This window comes from Rousettus aegyptiacus, unplaced genomic scaffold, assembly GCF_014176215.1.
Source record: "Rousettus aegyptiacus isolate mRouAeg1 unplaced genomic scaffold, mRouAeg1.p scaffold_m13_p_3, whole genome shotgun sequence".
NCBI lineage: Eukaryota > Metazoa > Chordata > Mammalia > Chiroptera > Pteropodidae > Rousettus > Rousettus aegyptiacus.
This window is the reverse complement of record NW_023416306.1, coordinates 26,137,403-26,157,342: the sequence shown is the minus strand read 5'-3', so window position 1 is coordinate 26,157,342 and position 19,940 is coordinate 26,137,403. Positions and strand designations below refer to the sequence as shown.

Sequence of the window (19,940 nt, the reverse complement as noted above, 5' to 3'; positions counted from 1 at the left end):
TTCTTTCTAATCCTAGAAAATTTCTGAAATGAACAATTCAACAGTGTTTTAAATCATGAAGTCATGCGCATTGTCAAGATATGGATAATTGTGAATTGTGAAGAACTGTTAAGTCAGAATAGATGCCCTGTTCTACTTCCTTCGCTATATGCATAGCTAAGAATGCTCAATTGTTCCCCCTTTTGGGCAAGAAAACATAGTATGAGGCTTCCAAGATTGATCTGATCCTACCTAGGCAAGTTTATACCTGGATCAAGAGAGTGAACGTATACCTTCCTCCCTGGCATCCGTCCCAATAAGGAAAATACACGAGACACGGCACAGATAGGCAAGTATGTGATCTTTTACATGAATGACCCAAAATTGGGAGAGAAAAAACTGGGCAACAATAACAATACTTTGCTATACAGTAAACTATTAAGAACAGTGACAGCCTCTATTACTATGATTCTCTTGGGGGAAAAGAGCCTAATGTGTTTAAGAAAATATAGCTCTTTTTGTGCCTAATCAAGAAAACACTTCTTTTTAGGAAGGCTCCCAACTCCCAAGACTATACACACACCTCCATTCCCCTTTGGTTAACTCACAATGTAGCACCTACGATGTTCTATTATAATCACCTTTTTACTTGTTTTGTCCCTTCATGCAACTTTGAGCCCTGTGACTTAGGTACAGTCTCTTCACTGTTGTATCCTTCCTTAGCTTGGCAACAGTAGGTAATTAACACTTACTAAATGGTAAATGTATGATGTTTTATAAACTACACAATGTATTTTGTCAACTCACTATAGTCTGTCCTTCCTCAAGGCTAATGACTAAGCTTGGGGTTAGATCTATGTCATGGAAAATGTAGTGTTCATGGGTTTCCAGTACTTCTGCAGGATTCTTCATTGCTCAAGAGGGCACTTGAGTGTCATTCTGGTAGTTGTTATCTCTGGGTTAGTGTAAGATTTTAATCTATTCTAGACTAAAATTTAGGACCCCATAGCCAATTAGGATATAGGAATAAAAGTGACTAGACTTAGGTGATTGGGATTCACAGATGAGTCAGCAGAGTTCCATTTGAATTATGATGATGCTTTCTTGTTCATTATTCATTTTTTCATATATTATGTAATTTGGCTTTTTTTCCCATCAGTTTTATTGATCACTTATAGTGTTCTAGGTTGCTGAGAATACAAATTAAGCATTCCTGTTTCCAGGGCATTCACATGGTCGTAAGGATAAGGGATACATGAACTTCCAACTTTATATTAGACTGGATATTCTTAAAATACATAAGGGCTATAGGACCACAGGAGGTGATCATTGTCCTTAGCAATGAAGGATGGATAGAAAGAATTTACTAGGCAAGGTAGGGGAGTGGAGAAGAAAGGGGACATTTTAGAGAAGCAATTTGTAAGCTGCAGTTTTCCTCTTCTAGTGATTCAAAAACCTATCGTTTAAGGGCACGCTAGCCCTTCCCTAGCATGTTCTGCAAGAGAGAGCTTTGATACCAACTAAAGGCAAGGGATGAGTTATCAGCACATGGATTTATATAGCTTCCCATCTAAAAAACTTTAAATTGCAAAAGCTTGTGAATCTGGTCATACGTATTTTATGTAAAATGTTCACAATATGTTAAGACAAATTAGTAAAAAGTCTCAAATATAGAAATATTTTATAGTTTTATTACTTGGAAATACATACAAAAATTCAAACACAGCTAAAAAACAGTTGCCAAGCAGAGGCCCTATCCAGCCTGTTTAAATGAACACATAAACCAGTTATAATCAGCATAAAACAATTTAAGTCCTGAAATAACTTATTGTCCTCCTGGTCTTAATTGGGCTTAAAAATTGATTTTTGTTTTATTCTTTATGCTTTATCTTTCTCCCAAATAGAGACTAACATTTTAGTTTGGTTCATGGGATTTTCATTTAGAAAAACAGGTAAAGCCATTTGCTGTAATTTTTAAAACTGGAATAGTTTTTGTCCCTTTCTAGTCTTCTGTCACCTTACATTCTCCATGGTTTCTCAAAAATTCCCAGTGGCTGCTAACAGAGAAAGCATTTGCAACTTCCAGCAGCTCTCTGGAATACTGAAGTTTGGGCCTAAACCCTGAAATTTAATGTGGCAAGATTTTTCTGTACTTCTAACTTTTGTAGTTTTGTCAGTCATTTTATTTTTTCCTGCCAGACAATATTGCTTTGTTAGAGAAAAAATAAAAATTCAGTTATTCTACTTTTCTTGTTACACTCCTTTATTCTTTTTGCCTTTTTTTTTTTTTATGCCTTCTTTCTTGGCAACTTTAGCATTTTCTGCAAATTACGTTCATTCCAAGCTTTAACATTTCAGTTATATATTTCACTCTCCTCTTTTTTGCCTTTATCATGACCAGTTTTTTCTTTTGTACATGATTTTTGACAACTTGACTTCATTGGAGAGCTCTGAGATACTTTAGATGCCTTCTCTCTTTAAATGGTCAGAATTTCATCTAAAGTTTTCATCCTTTTGTGCTCCCCCTCACTACTGGAACAGTTTTTTGAAAAACTGGCAAACATAGTGGGCTGACCAGCAGAAGGGCCTGCTTCTAGTTATAGTTTTGCACTCAAATGTGTTCTTCAGTCTAGTCTTTTATTTCCTCTCTTCACAGCTGAGGAGCCTGAGTCTCAGAGTAGACTGGATAAAATGAGACTTCCACTTCTCATATTCTGATTCATGGTTCAGAGAGGAAGAAGTCTAAATTGTGAGTTCTAGGTTTCTGGAAGTTCTTGTTATACTGGTTGCAAAGCCCTATGGAATCTACATCTTTGCCATATATTGTATCTGTTCCTGTCTCTGCTGTCACTGTCTTAGTTCTGACCATTCTCTCTCCTCTGCTGGACTCATTTTACTATACCTAGACCTGCCAGAGTATTCTTTCTTAAATATGAACATACTTCTCTGCTTAAAATCTGGTGATGTGTATCTACTGCCTATAAGATACAGTATCAAACCCCTTCACTTGACATACAAGGCCCTGCAGAATCAGCCCTCATTTCCCTAGCCATAGGCTACCTTCCATGCACCAGCTCTATAACAAGAACTTATTTCCTGCAGTGTATTTGCTGTTTTTCACTTAAGCTTGTTCATGACTTTTTATAAAATTCCTGATAAGTGCCGAGTCCTTCAGGGATACAAAATTTATTTAAACAAGGTCATTTTGCATCTCATCCTATAAACATTTGATGACTACTACTACTAGAAATGCTAGACAGTAGAGATAGATATAAAATTTAGTATCCTTGCCCTTGACGGCTTCAGTCTAAAGAAGACAGTGATAGTGGCACTAAGTCTCAGTATGCATGAATGCTAAATAATGTATCCTTATATCCACTTTTTTTAAACAACCACTCAATTATCTTAGATCACAATGAACATGTGGTCCTTGAGGCCTTTCTCATATTAACTACTGTCAAGCCAACACTCTGCAACCCGATACCTGAGTATTATCTTTCATTTATTATTTTTTTAAGGACAATTACAGGATTATAAATTTATTCCAGTGAACTGCATGTGTTACTTTTGGTTTTGTGTACAAGCTTGTTGAATGTTTATGAATTTTCATTCTGATGACCTCAGATTTGGTCTATCCTCTGACCTGAAGACAACTCTCATTTCAAAGTTATTGATTAAAAGCAATGAAAGTTCAATTTTTAGGCAGCTGCCCTGCTTTTCTAGTTACTCTGGTAAAATATACTAAACATGCCCCTTATCATCTTATTAACAATATTTATTATTCTGAAAGAAGGATAAGTCATGCATAACTATGGATTATAGGCTGATTTTTAAAAATAACAATCATTAAATATCCATTATAAATATTCACTTTATTTTGAAAGAATTGGAAGATGTTACATATATTACATACTACATATAATGGCACATGTCAGCCTTTTAAGCTTAAAAATAATCTTTCCCCAAACTGGGATTGAGTCAGACTCCAAATATAAAATGACTCTTGGCCTATAGCACCAACCCAGGCCCAGAGGAAAGCCAATTTGAACCTGTCCATCCTCTGGCATTGGGCTTCCTGATATGATACTGAGGGTCCTCTCCCTCTGGTTTTGTTCCCTGGCAGTATTGAGGCCTGGCACACGGACCCATTTGACTGTACACTGCAGGCCTGGGAAATCCAAGAATCTAGAGGGGGTAGGGTCCTCTGACAAATTTCACAATATAAAGAAATTAAAAACCTTTGTGCCTACCGTCTTTGATCTATAAGACTATAACAAGACTACAAGATAGAGGGAGTTGGAATTAATTGAAATACAATTTGCTGGTTTTTCTCATAGGAAATTGGAAGTGTCATGATAGGAGTAGCCTTAAAAGTTATCTAGTTCAATACTGGTAACCTGCTCCACTAGTATTTTCCTTTCCCAGATTAGGTACAATTCAGTTTTAAATGCCATCCATACGCCACTTTGTTAGGCAAACACATAGAAATTTAATAACACCTTTCATTTTCTTTTTCTTAATTCTTAAGAACAATTCCTGCCAAATGTTCTGGCTTAAGGCTCTCCTCTTCATAGTATGTTTAAATTACACATTAAGAATCCAAAAAATACTCCTATGGAATTTTCATAAGCAATATCCAACCAGTCAGTAAAACACAGTACGCAGTATGAAAATTTTAATTTATTCCCCTCCCAAGTATCCAGAATATTACCCCCTTAGCTTTGAGAAAGATGATAATGAAAATACCAACAGAATTGATCATATGTAAAGAGAGAAAAGAAAAGCACATAGTACATAGGAAACACCCCTAGGTGCTCCCTAACCTAGTAGTGTAAGTTAATGGTATGTTTATGACAATGTCACTTTCACTTGATTTATAAAAATTTTATAGGACAGATTTAAAGCAAAGATAGGCCTCTGATTTTTATTTTTTTTTAAACCCTAGCAGATTTTTTAAAAGAGGCTATATTAAATGACAATGCATTTTGAGTCGGGGGGAGAAAAAAATTAAAAACCCAAAACTTCTTTCAGTTTATTCAAAATAAAAATACACATAGAATTATGAAAATATAGGTTTACTATTTCCACCACGTAAGTTGATGCTGCTGTTTGAAAGGCTTTCAAATTGTTTTTCAAGTTTTTAAAGCTCATCTCGATCCCTCAATAAAGTATACCTATATTCGCTAGGTGCTAGTTTCTGGAAGGAGCTCTCAGGTGGACTGCTTGCTACATCTTGGACTTCCTACAAGAGAAAAAATAGAACATTTATATAGCAATATATTATATGGTGTTATTATATTTTAATAGGAGTATTAGTTGAATAGTACTTGTCCTATAATTATTTATTTGCTATTTAATAATCAATAAAAGATAGCTACTATGTGTGAAAGGCAAGAGCTAAGTTTGAAATCTTTTCTCATTTCATATTCCCTTACTCAGATTCTGTAGGGCAGGGCTGCCAGAGCCATTACCTATGGACCTGTTGACAGTTCCTGAAGAGCAGTGGGAGGAAACAAAACCTGACACCTGGCTGCTCTCCTAGAATATTCTATAGAGGTAGCACAACCCTTAAGTTGGCCCAAACCTTTCCCTCTTACAAATGGCTGATAAGAGAATTAAAGGCACCTACTCTATAGCTAGAATTTGTATTTAACAATTACCTCCATGCCGGAAATTAATTGAAATAAGGAGGAAAACAAATACTGCAAGTACTTAAATACTGCAAGAAACTAATTTCTGCTATATTTTACTTGTGCACAGTAGACAGAAATACATAATAGAACTATAAGAGTGACCTCTAAGAATTTCTAAGGAAAGGCAGTATAGTGTATCCTTATCTCTACACTGTAAATTCTTCAAGAGCAAACATGATTGTCATTGTTTTAATATCCCCTGTAGTTAACACAGGCACATAGTGCATATATTACATCCTATGTATAATAGCACATTCCCATTCTAATGGTAAACAATGTGCCTACAAACTTTCCATATAACTTTGTCATGTTCCATTTTCTCAATACATTTTTTATTTTTTGTTGATATATATACATTTGGTTTAATTTGCTGAAATTATATTACTATAAAACAAATGTGTATTTGGTGCCATTGGTGCACCAAGATAAACAAGTAAAATATAAGGAATTTGTATGGAGAAGTCAAAACAAACAAATCAGCATAATACAAGAATGGTAAGCTACATCTTTTCCTAATCTGATAAAACACTAAGCAGGCCTACTTTTCTGAAGAAAATAATCACCTTTAGGATACTGTTAACAGTTTGTTTGCTTCTATAGTTGCTTAATTATCAAAGAAAAATCTGACCTCAGATTTCAAGGAAAAAGTATGTCAGATTCCTAGAGAACTCTGGACTCTCAATTTGATTTAAAGTAAAATTCACTTAGTTTTTATTTTTCTTTTACATATGGAGATTCTTTAGGCAAAATAAAAGTTCTGGGTATATGAAATAAGAGAGGTATATGTCATATCCCCTCTCAGTATAGTGGTTAAAGACATGATATAAATCGATAATGCATCAAAATATTAAGTTTAGGGGTATTTAACAAAGCAGGAACACAGAAATTACTTGTGACAGAAATTAAAAGATAGAGTAAAATTCTTAAGTTAAAAAAATATATACAAAAAACAAATGCAAAATGTCAAGCATTCTGAATCTCAAGTGGAAAACCTGCATTAAACCATAAGTTTCTGGCATTATGAATACTGGATTGGTGAGAGCTCTTAGGATGGTTAGCAAGAATACCAAATCATTATTTTCTTCATAGTGTGGTCAATCTCCCAGCTACAAAGGACAGCTGGAATAATTAATGGAATCCACTAATTTCTTCACCGATCTACCTATATTTCCATTTCCTACCTCCTACTTCTGTTTAAAGCCAAGTGTATATAACCCTTTTATAGCCATATTTCACAAAAGGCATTCTTAGACCAAATACTGCATCTTTTCTGAAGGTCTAAAATATTTAAAAAAGAACATAATTTGCATACTATCAAAGTTTGTTCAGAATTTTTTTACAGAGACATTCAAGAGCAGAAACTCAAGGCTATGCAAGAGCTTTAGGTCCTCTTCAAGACCAACTGAAAAAGAAAAAAAGTTCCTGCTGTAAAAAGAGATGAGTCCTACCTGTCCTGGGGCTATATCGGTTGGGTCAGGACCATGATGGAATTCTCTGTGAAGTTTTCCAGAATGTAAGTCAGATACGAATTGCTTGAGTTTCCCAGGAATTCTAAAATCGAAGTCAAATAAAAATTAAGCTTAACTGTTAAAATGGACTTACCTCTATTTTACCAACTTCACAGAAAGAATTAAAGTTTCTTTTTACCTAGAATCCCACCATCCCACCATAACCAGGTACATGTTGAACATTTTTCCTCAGTTGTAATCATGATATGTAGAGATATTCAGTTTTGAGTTCTAATTCCTGCACTTGTTTCACAAAAAATTTTCTATGCTTATTGTTTTAACAGATGCATCAGAATCTATCAAGATGCTGTCGTAAAACTTACTTAATCATCCATATTGTTTGGTATTTACATATTTCCCTTAATGTAAGTAACTAAAAAACCTTATATTCTGATAAATCACACTAACAATACCAGGGCTTAAGGGAAAAATAGTGTAACCACTTAAAACTATGTAGTATTATACCCAGAGTAATACCAAGAGCCTAGAACAAAAATACTACCACTGTTACACTCCACCAGTATTGAGCCCACGTCAGCCAGATGATCCTTTGCAAACTTAACCTGGAGCTTACATAAATCCTCTTTTGAGAACCTTAAGGGCATTCATGGCCAATAGAACTAGTTTTATCAAATAATCGAAGGCAGGGCATAGCACTTTCATGTTTTTTCTTAAACACAAGGGGAAATTTTTTTACAATTTATTTAACGACATGGGCCATCTCACTGGATAGCTTAATATTGTGAAAAGCAAAAGCATTTTTCAAGGCTATGAAACCTGTTTATTTATTTATTTTTTTGAGGTCTTCATCTACTACTAAAGCGTTCTTTTTAATGGTGAAAAACCTTTCTTTGATGGCTTCAACATATTCTTAGGAAAATAACATATGAACGAACACAGCCCATTTTATATTGACATAATTGTTCTAATACATTGACATAATCCTCATACTAATCAGAGTATAAGCAAATTTGCAGTACAGAGACATCCACTGTAGAAAAACACACTATTAGAAAGCAATGCAGATTTATATACAGCAGAGTCTCAAATAATGTTTCATTATAGTGTTCAAAAGAAAAAAAATCAATTCCCAGCTAGGGCTACTGTCTGTGTGGACTGGCATGTTCTCCCCATGTCTGTGTGGGTTTCTCCAGGGGACTCCAGTTTCCTCCCACATCCCAAAAATGTGCAGGTAAGGTGAATTTGTGTGTCTAAATTGTCCCAGTTTGAGTAAATATGGGTGGGTGGCTCTGCGATGGAAGGGTGTCCTGCCTTGGGTTGGGTTCTACCCTGCAACCTGAGCTGCTGGGGTGGGCTCTGGCCTGGACTGGAATAAGCAAGTTGGAAAACCATTATCTTGTTTTTATTAATTATTCTTATATGTATGTACAGCTCACATTTTAGTGTTTAATATTAGAAGGGTTTTGGGTCTTCATTTAGAAGTTTGGTGATTAGAAAGATGCCATGAGTACTTAACTCATTTATATTTATATATTAGTCTATGGTAAACCTGGATGTTTTAATTAAAGCTGCAGTTTCCAAGAACTTATTGATGATGTCTAAGTGAGAACTTCCTGTATCAGCCTTTTTTGGGTAATTATTTCCTTGAGTTATAGCCAATAAAGCAAGAATACTAGGTTAAAGAATATAAGAACTTTGACAAAGTGTGGGTAAATTATACCCACAAAACATCAGCCAATTTTTGCTGCTACTTGTCTATGTTTATTCTTTGAAAGCTTGCCAGAACCTTTGTCCTTATTATTAAAAGCTGCTTTGCTAATTTGATAAGTAAAAGACGTCTGCATTTTAATTTCCATTTCTTCAAAAATTAAGCATTTTTCCATTGTTTTAATTTGTATTTCTGCTCATATGAACTGTCTTGTACTGAGGTGGTGATATTTTTAAATTCATTGTATATATTTAAATAGAAACTCTTTATTTTTCATATCTATTACAGAATTAAAATGCAGATGGACAAACACTTTAATTCCTTAAGTAGAATTGACTGTTTAAATCATTAATTTTGGCAGCAAAGAATGGCTGGCTTGTGTTAATATTACCAGCTTCTTTTTTTATTCTCTCCTGAGGTCCTACAAGTGCTGTTTCCTCCCTTCAATAACTCCCACTGAGATGTACCAACCAATAACTCCACTGTACACCCATTTTGGCTCCCCACTAGCTCCAATGCAACAGAGAACAGCAGGTGCCAAATGCACAGTTTACAAATACAAATGACTGTCAGGTAGCTGTATTGACAGAATGCCTCTGAAAGGTTCTCTGGTGCTGAAGAAATTGCACATGCACCAGAGATAAACACTAAGAGGAGATCGATATAAATTTAATCTGACATCATCTACTGCCACCCACAGCAAAGTGCTAAAACATAACCATTCAATTCAAAGAACTTCAAATGATCTATGTTTAAGATAAAGCCCCTGCTAGTTTATTATAAGGTCCAGAGATGATCACAGCTAATACAGTGCAAACTGCTTCTGCTAGCCAAGATATAACTTATAATTAAACTTTAAATGTAAAATATTCACAGAGAACAGTTGAAACAGATTTTCCCTAACTTAAATTTTTCCCTTTCACAGACAAGAAGAAAGAATTGTGAGCAAAAGGCAAAGACAAGGGAGATAGGATGAATCTTAATTGATGTGGCAGAGAAACAGATTACAAAAAAGAGTTCTTATCTAGCTTGTGGTCAGAAAACTATCCATCATTATTAAGTAACAATCAGTGAATCAACAACATATAGTCAAGAAGAGACAACATGGTTACCTGCTGAAAAAGAAAATAAATGGACCCTTGGCATAATAAATTCAATTATATTTTCACACATTAGGGTATAATTTTTCTAATTAGAACACCTAGGTTTCTCTCCCATCCTCCAAAAGCTTTTGTTTACAATTTTCCTTTTAGGTGATGTAAAATTTAGACACAGTGAGAAGGTACTCAACATCACTAGGCATTAGAGAAATGCTAATTAAAACCATAATGAGATCCCATTCTATACCTTTTACAATGGCTACATTAAAAGAGATCTGAGAAATGCATACAAGATGAGAAGTATTTTTACTAGTTTTAAAAATTTACACACAGAATTCACTTTTTAGGCTTACAGTTCTATGAGTTTTATAACATATGTATATAAGCATCTTGTTACCACCTCCACAAACAGCATACAGAACAATTAATTCCTATATCCTTTTTTTTAAGTCAGACCCTCCACTTCCTCCTAGGTCCTGCCAACCAATGATCTGTTCTGTTCCTATAATTTGCCTTTTCCAAAATGTCACATAGGTGGAATCATACAGTACATAATCATGAGACTGGCTTCTTTTATTTAGCATACTGCATTTGAGATTCATCTATTTTGTTGCACGTATAAAAATGTTTGTTTATTTACTGCTGAATAGTATTCCATTGAGTGGATATACCACAATTAGTTTATCCATAATGCTCACTCACTGAAGGACATGTAGGTCCTTTCAAGATTTTGGTGATTTTGAACTATGCTACTAGAAACATTTGTGCACAGGTTATGTGTGAAAAAAAAGTTTATTTCTCTAGGAAAAATGCTGGGCTAAATGGGAGGTACAAGTTTAACTTTTTAAGAAACTGCCAAATTGTTTTCCAGAGTGACTGTATCATTTTACAATCCCACTAGCAATGTAAGAGTTTTAATTGCTTTATATCCTCAAGTACACCTAGTATTATCAGTATTTTAATTTAGCCATTATAAGGTACAGAATGGTATCTCATTATGGTTTTAATTTGCGTTTCTCTTAATGACTAGTGATGTCGAGTACCTTTTCGTATTCTTATTTGCAATTCATATATCTTTCTTACATTCTAACAGTATCTTTTGCAGAACAAAAGTTTTTAATTCGATGAAGGCCAGTTTATTAATTTTTTCTTTTATGGATGGTGCTTTCGGTGTTTATCTAAGAACTCTTTGTCTAACCCCAGGTCCTGAAGAGTTTCTCCTGCATTTACTTCTAAGAGTTTTATAGTGTTACCTTTCATATATAGGTCCAGGATCAATTGTGAGTTAAATTTTTATAGGCAGAATTCCTTTTTTGGTATGAGGATGTTCAGGTGGTCCAGCACCATTTATTAAAAAGATTATCCTCCACTGAATTATTTTTACACCTTTAAAAAAATCAATTACTGGATTTGTGTATCTGTTTCTAGACTATTCTGTTCCACAGCTCTGTGTACTTATTTTTTTTTTCACCAGTACTAAACTGTCTTAATTATTTTAGCATTATAATATGCCTTAGTGTCAGGTAGTATGAATTCTCCAACTTTGTTTCTTTTTCAATACTGTTTTGCTTATCCTAGTTTTACCTTTCCCTATAAACTTTAGAATCAGCTTGTCTAAATTTAAAATAAAACTAGCTGAGATTTTGGTTAAGACTGCATTAAATCTATAGATCAGTTTGGGGAAAACTGACATCTTAACAATATTGAGTCTTCCAATCCATGTACACATTTTCTTTATTCATTTTGGTTTTCTTTGCTTTCTTTTATCAGTGTTTTATAGTTCTCAGGATACAGATCCTACGCATATTTTGTTAGATTTATACCTAGTTAGCCGCCCACCTTTACAAATGATACTTGAACAGTTTGTTGGTTTCTAATTGTTCATTGCTAGTGTACAGAAATAAAAGTGACTGTTAAAAAGTTGACCTTGGAGAGAGACATGAAGTGAGAGACGTCTGCAGATCTCTCCCTTTGAAACAACAATAAGCTGAACATCTACAGTTCAACGAAAAACACCCATACTGCACACCAGGACATCTGAGTGTGGGATCTGCACATAAGAGCTACCACAGGTCAGAACCCCAGGCGTCACGTGGTGGACTGGGATAAACAAAGAAGCTGCCTCTAGCATCTGGGCTCCCTGTAGGAGGAGCGGGGAGGGGAGAAGATGCCCCAAATTTCCTGAACAGCCAGCCATGTCTGGGAGAGCTGTGGACTCCACGCAACTGGCAGCAGTGCCCAGGCATCAGAGCAGAAAGCAGAGAAGTGGGGAAGGCAAAAAAACAACAGTTGATTTTTATCAGCCACAGTTGCAAAACCGAGGCTGAGCCGCAGCCTTCATTCCCCAACCCAAAGAACCCCATCATGAGAGGAAACATAAGAATAATGGGTATTATCAAAGGCAAGGAAAAGAAGCAGGGACTACGAAGGATTTTTAGACAAATAGCTGACAAGAATTTTCCAAATCTAAGGAATGAGCTGGAGCTTGGAATTCAAGAAGTCAACAGAACACCCAATTATCTCAACCCAAAAAGGCTTTCAGTAAGACACATTGTATTAAAATGATCAAAAATAAACAACAAAGACAGAATTCTCAGGGCAACCAGGGAAAAGAAGATGGTAACCTATAAGTAAAACACAGATTATTGTCGAACTTCCCAGCACAAACTTTACAAGCCAGAAAGGAGTAGAATCAAATATTCAGACTATTAAGTGAAAGGAACTACCAGCCAAGAATAATGTATCCAGCTAAGCTCTCCTTTAGATATGAAGGAGAAATAAAGACCTTTCTAGATATACAAAAATTGAGAGACTTCTCTACTATGAGGCCTGCATTACAGGAAATACTGAAAGGGGTCAGCTCACCTAAAACAAAATGACAAAAAAGAAAATACATAATTAGGAGTAAGGTGACTAGCAGGCTGAAAGAAGCAGAGGAGTGCAACCCTTACTAAGAATAGGGCATCATAAGCTTAAATAATAAGAAGAGATTTGTTACAGCAAGATAGTAATGAAAGTTCAGCATCCATAGGGATAAATTGAAATAACAATAATTGAAAAGGGGAGGATTCAAAGATCCAAATTCACAAAGGGGAATGGAGATAAGGCACATGCAGAAGAAAATGGACGACTGTATAGATATAACTACCCTTTACATATTTGTAATGGTAACCATATGCCAAAGATTCAGATCTGAAATACATAATATAAAACAAGAAGGACCAGAGGGAAAACCCACAAAAGCTGACCAAAATAAAGAAAACAGAAATACAAGACAAGGAAGCAATGGAAACACTGAGCTACCAGAAAGCAAAAGATAAAATGGCTATAAGACTTCATATTTCAATAATCACCCTAAATGTAAATGGACTGAACTCACCAATAAAAAGACACAGAGTTGCAGAATGGATCAAAAAACAAAACCTAACCATATGCTGCCTGCAAGAGACACATCTCAGTTCTAAAGACAAATACAGATTCAAAGTGAAAAGGTGGAAAATGATATTTCAAGCAAATGGTATTTAGTGAAAAGCGGGAATAGCGGTACTAATATTGGACGAAATAGACTTCAAAATTAAAAAGGTAAAGATACGGAGGGACATTTCATAATGATAAAGGGAATCATACACCAAGAAGATATAATACTTATTAATATCTATCCTCCCAATCAGGGAGCCCTGAACTATGTAAAAACAGTTACTAACAGAACTAAAGGGAGAAACAGACCAAAACACTATCGATGTAGGGGACCTAAATACCCTACTGTCGGATATGGACAGATCACCCAAACAGAAAATCAATAAGGAAATAACATCCTTACATGACACATTAGACCAACTGGATATAATTGACATTTACAGAGCCTTTCATACCAAAATAGTTGCTTATACTTCTCTAGTGCACAAAGAACATTCTGAAGGATCGACCACATACTGGGACACAGAGATAGCCTCAACAAATATAAGAGGGTTGAAATCATACCAAGCATATTCTCTGATCATAATGCTTTGAAACTAGAGATCAACTGTAAAAAGAAAGGGGAAAGAACCACAAATACATGGAGATTAAACAACATATTATTGAAGAATAACTGGATCAGAGAAGAAATAAAAAGAGATCAAGAGATTCATAGAAATGAATGATAATGATAGTACAACATATCCAAACTGTTGAGACATGGCAAAAGCAGTCATAAGAAGAAAGGTCATATCATTACAGGCCAACCTCCAAAAACAAGAATGAGCCCAAATAAACAACCTTCATCTTAAAAACTAGAAAAGGAAGAACAAATGAAGTCTAAAGTCAGCAGATGGAAAGAATCAAAAGTAGAGCAGAAATAAATGAAATTGAAAACAAAACAAAAACAATAGAAAAAATAAATGCAACAAAGAGCTGGTTCTTTGAGAAGGTTATAAAATTGACAACCCCCTGGCTACACTCACTAAAGAAAAAGAGGACACAAATAAAATCAGGGATGAAAAGAGGGGAAATTAAGAAAGATACTGAAGAAACACAAAGGATCATACAAGAATATATGAAAAAGTGTATAAAACCAAATTTAATAACCTAGAAGAAATGGACCAGGACTTAGAAAAATACAACCTTTCTAGACTGTATCAAGAAGAACTGGAAAATCTAAATAGACTGATCAGCAGTATGGAAATTGAAAGAATCATCAAAAACTTACCAAAAAGTAAAAGCCCTGGACCACATGGCTTCACCAGTGAATTCTACCAAACAAAGATTTAATACCTATTATCCTCAAACTCTTCCAAAAAATAGAAGAGGATGCAATACTTCCAAACACATCTTATGAGGCCAGTATTAACCAAAACCTGGTAAAGATAACACCAAAAAGAAAACTACAGCCCAATCTCTCTCAAGAACACAGATGCAAACATTCTAAATAAGATACTAGCGAACCAAATACAGCAACATATTAAAAAGATTATACACCACGATCAAGTGGGCTTCATCCCAGGAGCACAGGGATGGTTCAACATACATAAATCAAGTAATATGATATGCCACATAAACAAATTAAAAAATAATCATATGATCATATCAATAAATGCAAAAAAGCCTTCGACAAGATACGGCACTCATTTATGATCAAAACACTTAACAAAATTGGTATAGAAGGAAAGTACCTTAACATAATAAAAGCCATATATGTCAAGCGCTCAGCTAACATTATACTTAATGGTGAAAAACTAAAAACTTTCCAATATCAGGAACAAGGCAAGGCTTTCCACTATCGTCACTGCTATTCAATATAACATTGGAGGTCCTAGCAAGTGCAATCAGGCAAGATATAGATATAAAAGGTATCCAAATAGGAAATGAAGAAGTCAAACTGTCACTATTTGCAGATGACATGATTATACAGAAAACCCTGAAGACTACACAAGAACACTAATAGAAACAAGCAAATACAGTAAAGTTTCTGGATACCAAATCAATGTTCAAAAATCCATAGTATTCCTATACTCTAATAATGAAGTGTCAGAAAAAGTGGAAAAAATAATTCCTTTTGCAATTGCAACAAAAAGAATAAAATACCTAGGAATAAAACTAATGAAACATGCGAAGGACCTATAAAATGAAAACTATAAAACCCTATTAAAAGTAATTGAAGAGGAAACAAAAAAATGAAAAGATATTCCGCATTCTTGAACTGGAAGAATCAATAGTTAAAATGACCTTCCTACTTAAAGCATTATACAGATTTAAAGCAATCTCCATCAAAATCCCATTGGCATTTTTTAAAGAAATAGAACAAAAAATCATTAGATTTGTACGGAAGCACAAAAGACCCCAAACTGCCAAAGCCATCCTGAGAAAAAAGAACAAGGCTAGAGGCATCACTCTGCCCCACTTCAAATTATACTACAAAGTGACAATAATCAAAACAACATGGCATTGGCAGAAAAACAGACACATGGACCAGTGAAAGAGAATCAAGAGTCCAGAAGTAAACCCATATTTATATGAGCAAATAATTTTTGACAAAAAAGCCAAAAAAAATACAGTGGAGAAAGGAAACCCACTTCAATAAATGATGCTGAGTAAACTGGAACACCACCTGTAAAAGAATGAAACTAGACTGTTGTCTATCACCACACACCAAAATTAACTCAAAATGGATTTTAGACCTGAATATAAGACCTGAAACAATAAACTGCATAGAAGAAAACATAGGAACTAAACTCAAGGACCTTGGACTTAAAGGAGATTTTATGAATTTGGCCTCAAAGGCAAGGGAAGTAAAAGCGAAAATGAATGAATGGGACTACATCAAACTAAAAAGCTTCTACACAACAAAAGAAACTGTCAACAAGGTAAAGAGACAACTATCCGAATGGAAAAATATATTTGCAAGCAAAGTCTCTGATAAGGGCCTAATATCCAAAATATACAAAGAACTCATATAACTCAATAATAACATAAAAAACGATCCAATCAAAAAATAGACAGAGGACATGAACAGACACTTCTCCCTAGAGGACATACAGACAGCCAACAAAAATATGAAAAGGTGCTTAACATTGCTCGTTATTAGGGAAATGCAAATCAAAACAACAATGAGATACCATATCACACCTTTTAGAATAACTAAAATCAATTGGACAGTAGTAACAAATGCTGGAGAGGATGCAGAGAAAAAGGAACCCTCATACACTGCTGGTGGGACAGCAAACTGGTACAGCCACTATGAAAAACACTATGGAGGTTCCTCAAAAAACTAAATTGATCTACCACATAATCCAGCAATCCCTCTACTAGGTATTTACCCCAAAGACTTGAAAACTTATATTTGAAAAGATATTTGCACACCGATGTTCACAGCAGCATTGTTCACAGTGGCATGGAAGCAACAAAAGTGTCCTACGACAAGATGACTGGCTAAAGAAGCTGTGGTACATATATACAATGGAATACTACTCAGCCATAAGAAGAGATAAAATACTGCCATTTGTGACACCATGGATAGAACTTGAGATAATCATGCTAAGCAAAATAAACCAGACAGAAAAAGCTGAAATTCACATGATATCACTTATATGTGGGATATAAACCTAAAAGCAACAAATGAACAGGACAAACAGAGACTCATGGACATGGACTATAGACTTGTGGTTACCGGAGGATAGCAGGAGGTGGAAGGAGGGAGGTAGACGGAGTAAAGCAGGTCAAATATGTGGTGACAGAAAGAAATCTAGCTATGGGAGATGAACACAGTGTAAATATAGATGCCTTACTATTAAAATGTACAGCTGAAACACTGGATTTCGCCAAGCAATGTCACCAAAAAAATAAATAAATTTTTAAAAAATAAAAAAAAAAAAAAAGGAGAGGAACTTTCTTAGATAAAATTACATTTTGAGAAAGCACAACCTGGACTTTTGTATCTATAGCTCTTTCCCCCCTTACTTTAGAAATACCTTTTATTTGGATTTGTATAAAAGACTTACATTTTTAATGCCTGTAGAATAAAATTTTGCGTTCAAGTAAAAAAAAAAAAAGTTGACCTTGTATCCTGCTAAAATCACTTATTAGTTCCAAGAGCTTTTTTTGTAAATTCATTGGGAATTTCTACATACACAATCATGTTATCTACAAAGAAAGTTTCTTTCCAGTTTGAACACATTTATATATTTTTTTAATTGTACTTGAATGGGCTTCCAGTATCATACCGAATAGAACTGATGATAGTGGACATCTTTATCAAAAACAGTAAAGTACTCTGGAATAAATTTAGCCAAGGAGGTAACATATCTGTACACTGAAAACCATAAAACACTGATGGAATAAGACACAGATAAATGGGAAGATATCTTGGATTGAAAGAATTAATATTGTTAAAATGTCCAGATTAAATGCGACCCCTATCAAAATTCCAATGAAATTTTCCACAGAAATAGAAAAAAAAAACAATCCTGAAATTTATATGGAACCACAAAGGACCCCAAAGCCAAAGCACTCTTGAGTGGGAAGAACAAAGATGGGAGACATCGCACTACCTGTTTTCAAAATATACTTATAAAGCTTTAGTATTCAAAACAGTATATCATACTGGTAACTCTCTAATTTGTGGATCTATGGGAGATTTTTAATTTATACTTACTTAGGTACTTTATTAACTTTCAAAATTATCTACAACATAAATTTCTTATAATCATAAGAACATAAATTTCTTATAATCAGAAATAAGGAACAAATGATATGCTACACACATACACACACATACAGTAGACATGTTTGCTTGGTTCCTGATTTTAAGAGTAAAATTTTTAGTCTTTCACCATTAAATATGATATTAGCTGTAAGTTCTTCAGAAATGTCTTTTACCAGATAGAGAAGGTTTCCATATATTCCTAGTTCCTAATTTGTTAAGCATTTTTGTCATGAATGAATGTTGAATTATGTCAAATGCTTCTGCATGTATTTTTCTTACTTATTCTTTAATATGCTGAATTACAATGATTGATTTTTGAACATTGAACCAGCCTTGCAAACTTGGAATAAAGCCCACTTGGTTGTGATATACACATATATATATACATATATACACATACATATATGTGTATACATATATATGTGTATACACACATATATACATATATACACACACCTATTACTTATATGTATATAGTCCTGAATTCAATTTCCTAATGTTTACTCCTTTTTGACTAAACTATATAATGTAGTACAAACTCATTTAGTATATTAGTATAAAAAACTGTATTTTGCATTAAAGTTACTTTAACTTCTGATTTTCAGCTTTCTAATATGTAAAATGAGAACTGCTTTATTTAACTTAATTATATTGTTTTTATATAGCCTTTGATTTGAATCCAATTATATTACTGCAAATAATAATCAGAGCTAGTTTATAATAGCACTTACCATGTATCAAACACTGTTCTAAGAGTTATAATATACGCTTTTTTTTTTTAATGCTCACAACAACCTCTAAAGCAGACACTATTATTCTCATTTTACAGGCATAGGAGTGGTAAGAAGTTACCCAAGGTTATATAACTAGTAGGTAACAGAATGGGGATTCGAATCTAAGCAGTCTGGATCTAGAGTCTGAGCACCTAACACTATGTTGTATTTCCTCTTGACTATAGTAATACTAAACCTATTGGAGCTTAACTTCTTTTCTGTAAAAGTGGAAATATCTGTTTTATAAGTTTGTTACAGATAATTGAGAACACACATAAAGTATAAAATAAGGCTGTTACAGTGCCTGGCTCTGTCAACACTTGCTGTCTGTTTTGCTGAAAGAACCAAATAAGGTAAAATGTATTGAAATGATTTGTAAAATATGAAGTACTTATAAGTATGTAATCAATGCCAGTTGTATGAAAAGTATATTACTTGAAAATAAGAGGGGTGCTTAGGGATGTAGGCCATTCTATATATTGCCCAGTGGCTGAGAGGAAAGGCACATCAGAGAATCAAAACTACAGAGATAAATATGAGAGGTGGGGAATAACAGGGCAAATGGGTAGTGATAAATATGAGGATGCATTCCAGATGTACAGACATATACAAAGCAGTCAAACTCTTAAACTTGTAAGAAGCAGATAAAATTAAAAGCAAACTAATCAAAACATTTATTGAACATCTAATGCTGTCACAAAGCAGCTGATACAGCAAGAGATAATAAAAACTAATTAAATAAAATTGGCCTTTTAAGAAGCTTTCTCAGTACCAATCTCTTTCCCACTGAAGAAAGAGGAGTGGGGGAGGTAAAGGACCCCTACATAATGATCAACGAAACCAGATTCTCAGAGTTAAAAGGGACTTCATGGTACCTGATTTAAACATTTTCTTCTATCTCTTCCTCCAAGTCATTATCATTCCGTCCAATTCTTGGTTTGCTCCCTTCAAGCTCAAGGAGGCAGGCTAATTTGTCATAGCAGATGACCAAGTTGCTAAACTAGTGAGATGCCCTTCCTCTTTATCTCATTGCTGCAAC

General features: G+C 34.4%; 1 protein-coding gene across 2 annotated transcripts in view; it reads right to left on the bottom strand.

Moving 5' to 3' along the window:
* Positions 1-4,640: 4,640 nt before the first annotated feature.
* ERP44 (endoplasmic reticulum protein 44) overlaps positions 4,641-19,940 on the bottom strand; it is a 67,555-nt gene continuing 52,255 nt past the window's right edge. For both annotated transcript variants that reach the window (XM_016162586.2, XM_016162587.2), the window contains 2 exons: positions 7,121-7,223; positions 4,641-5,221 (listed from right to left, as the gene is read on the bottom strand). In XM_016162586.2, the coding sequence (XP_016018072.1) occupies positions 5,120-5,221; positions 7,121-7,223 (205 nt within the window). In that variant the 3' untranslated portion in view covers positions 4,641-5,119. The remainder of the gene's footprint in view (positions 5,222-7,120; positions 7,224-19,940) is intronic.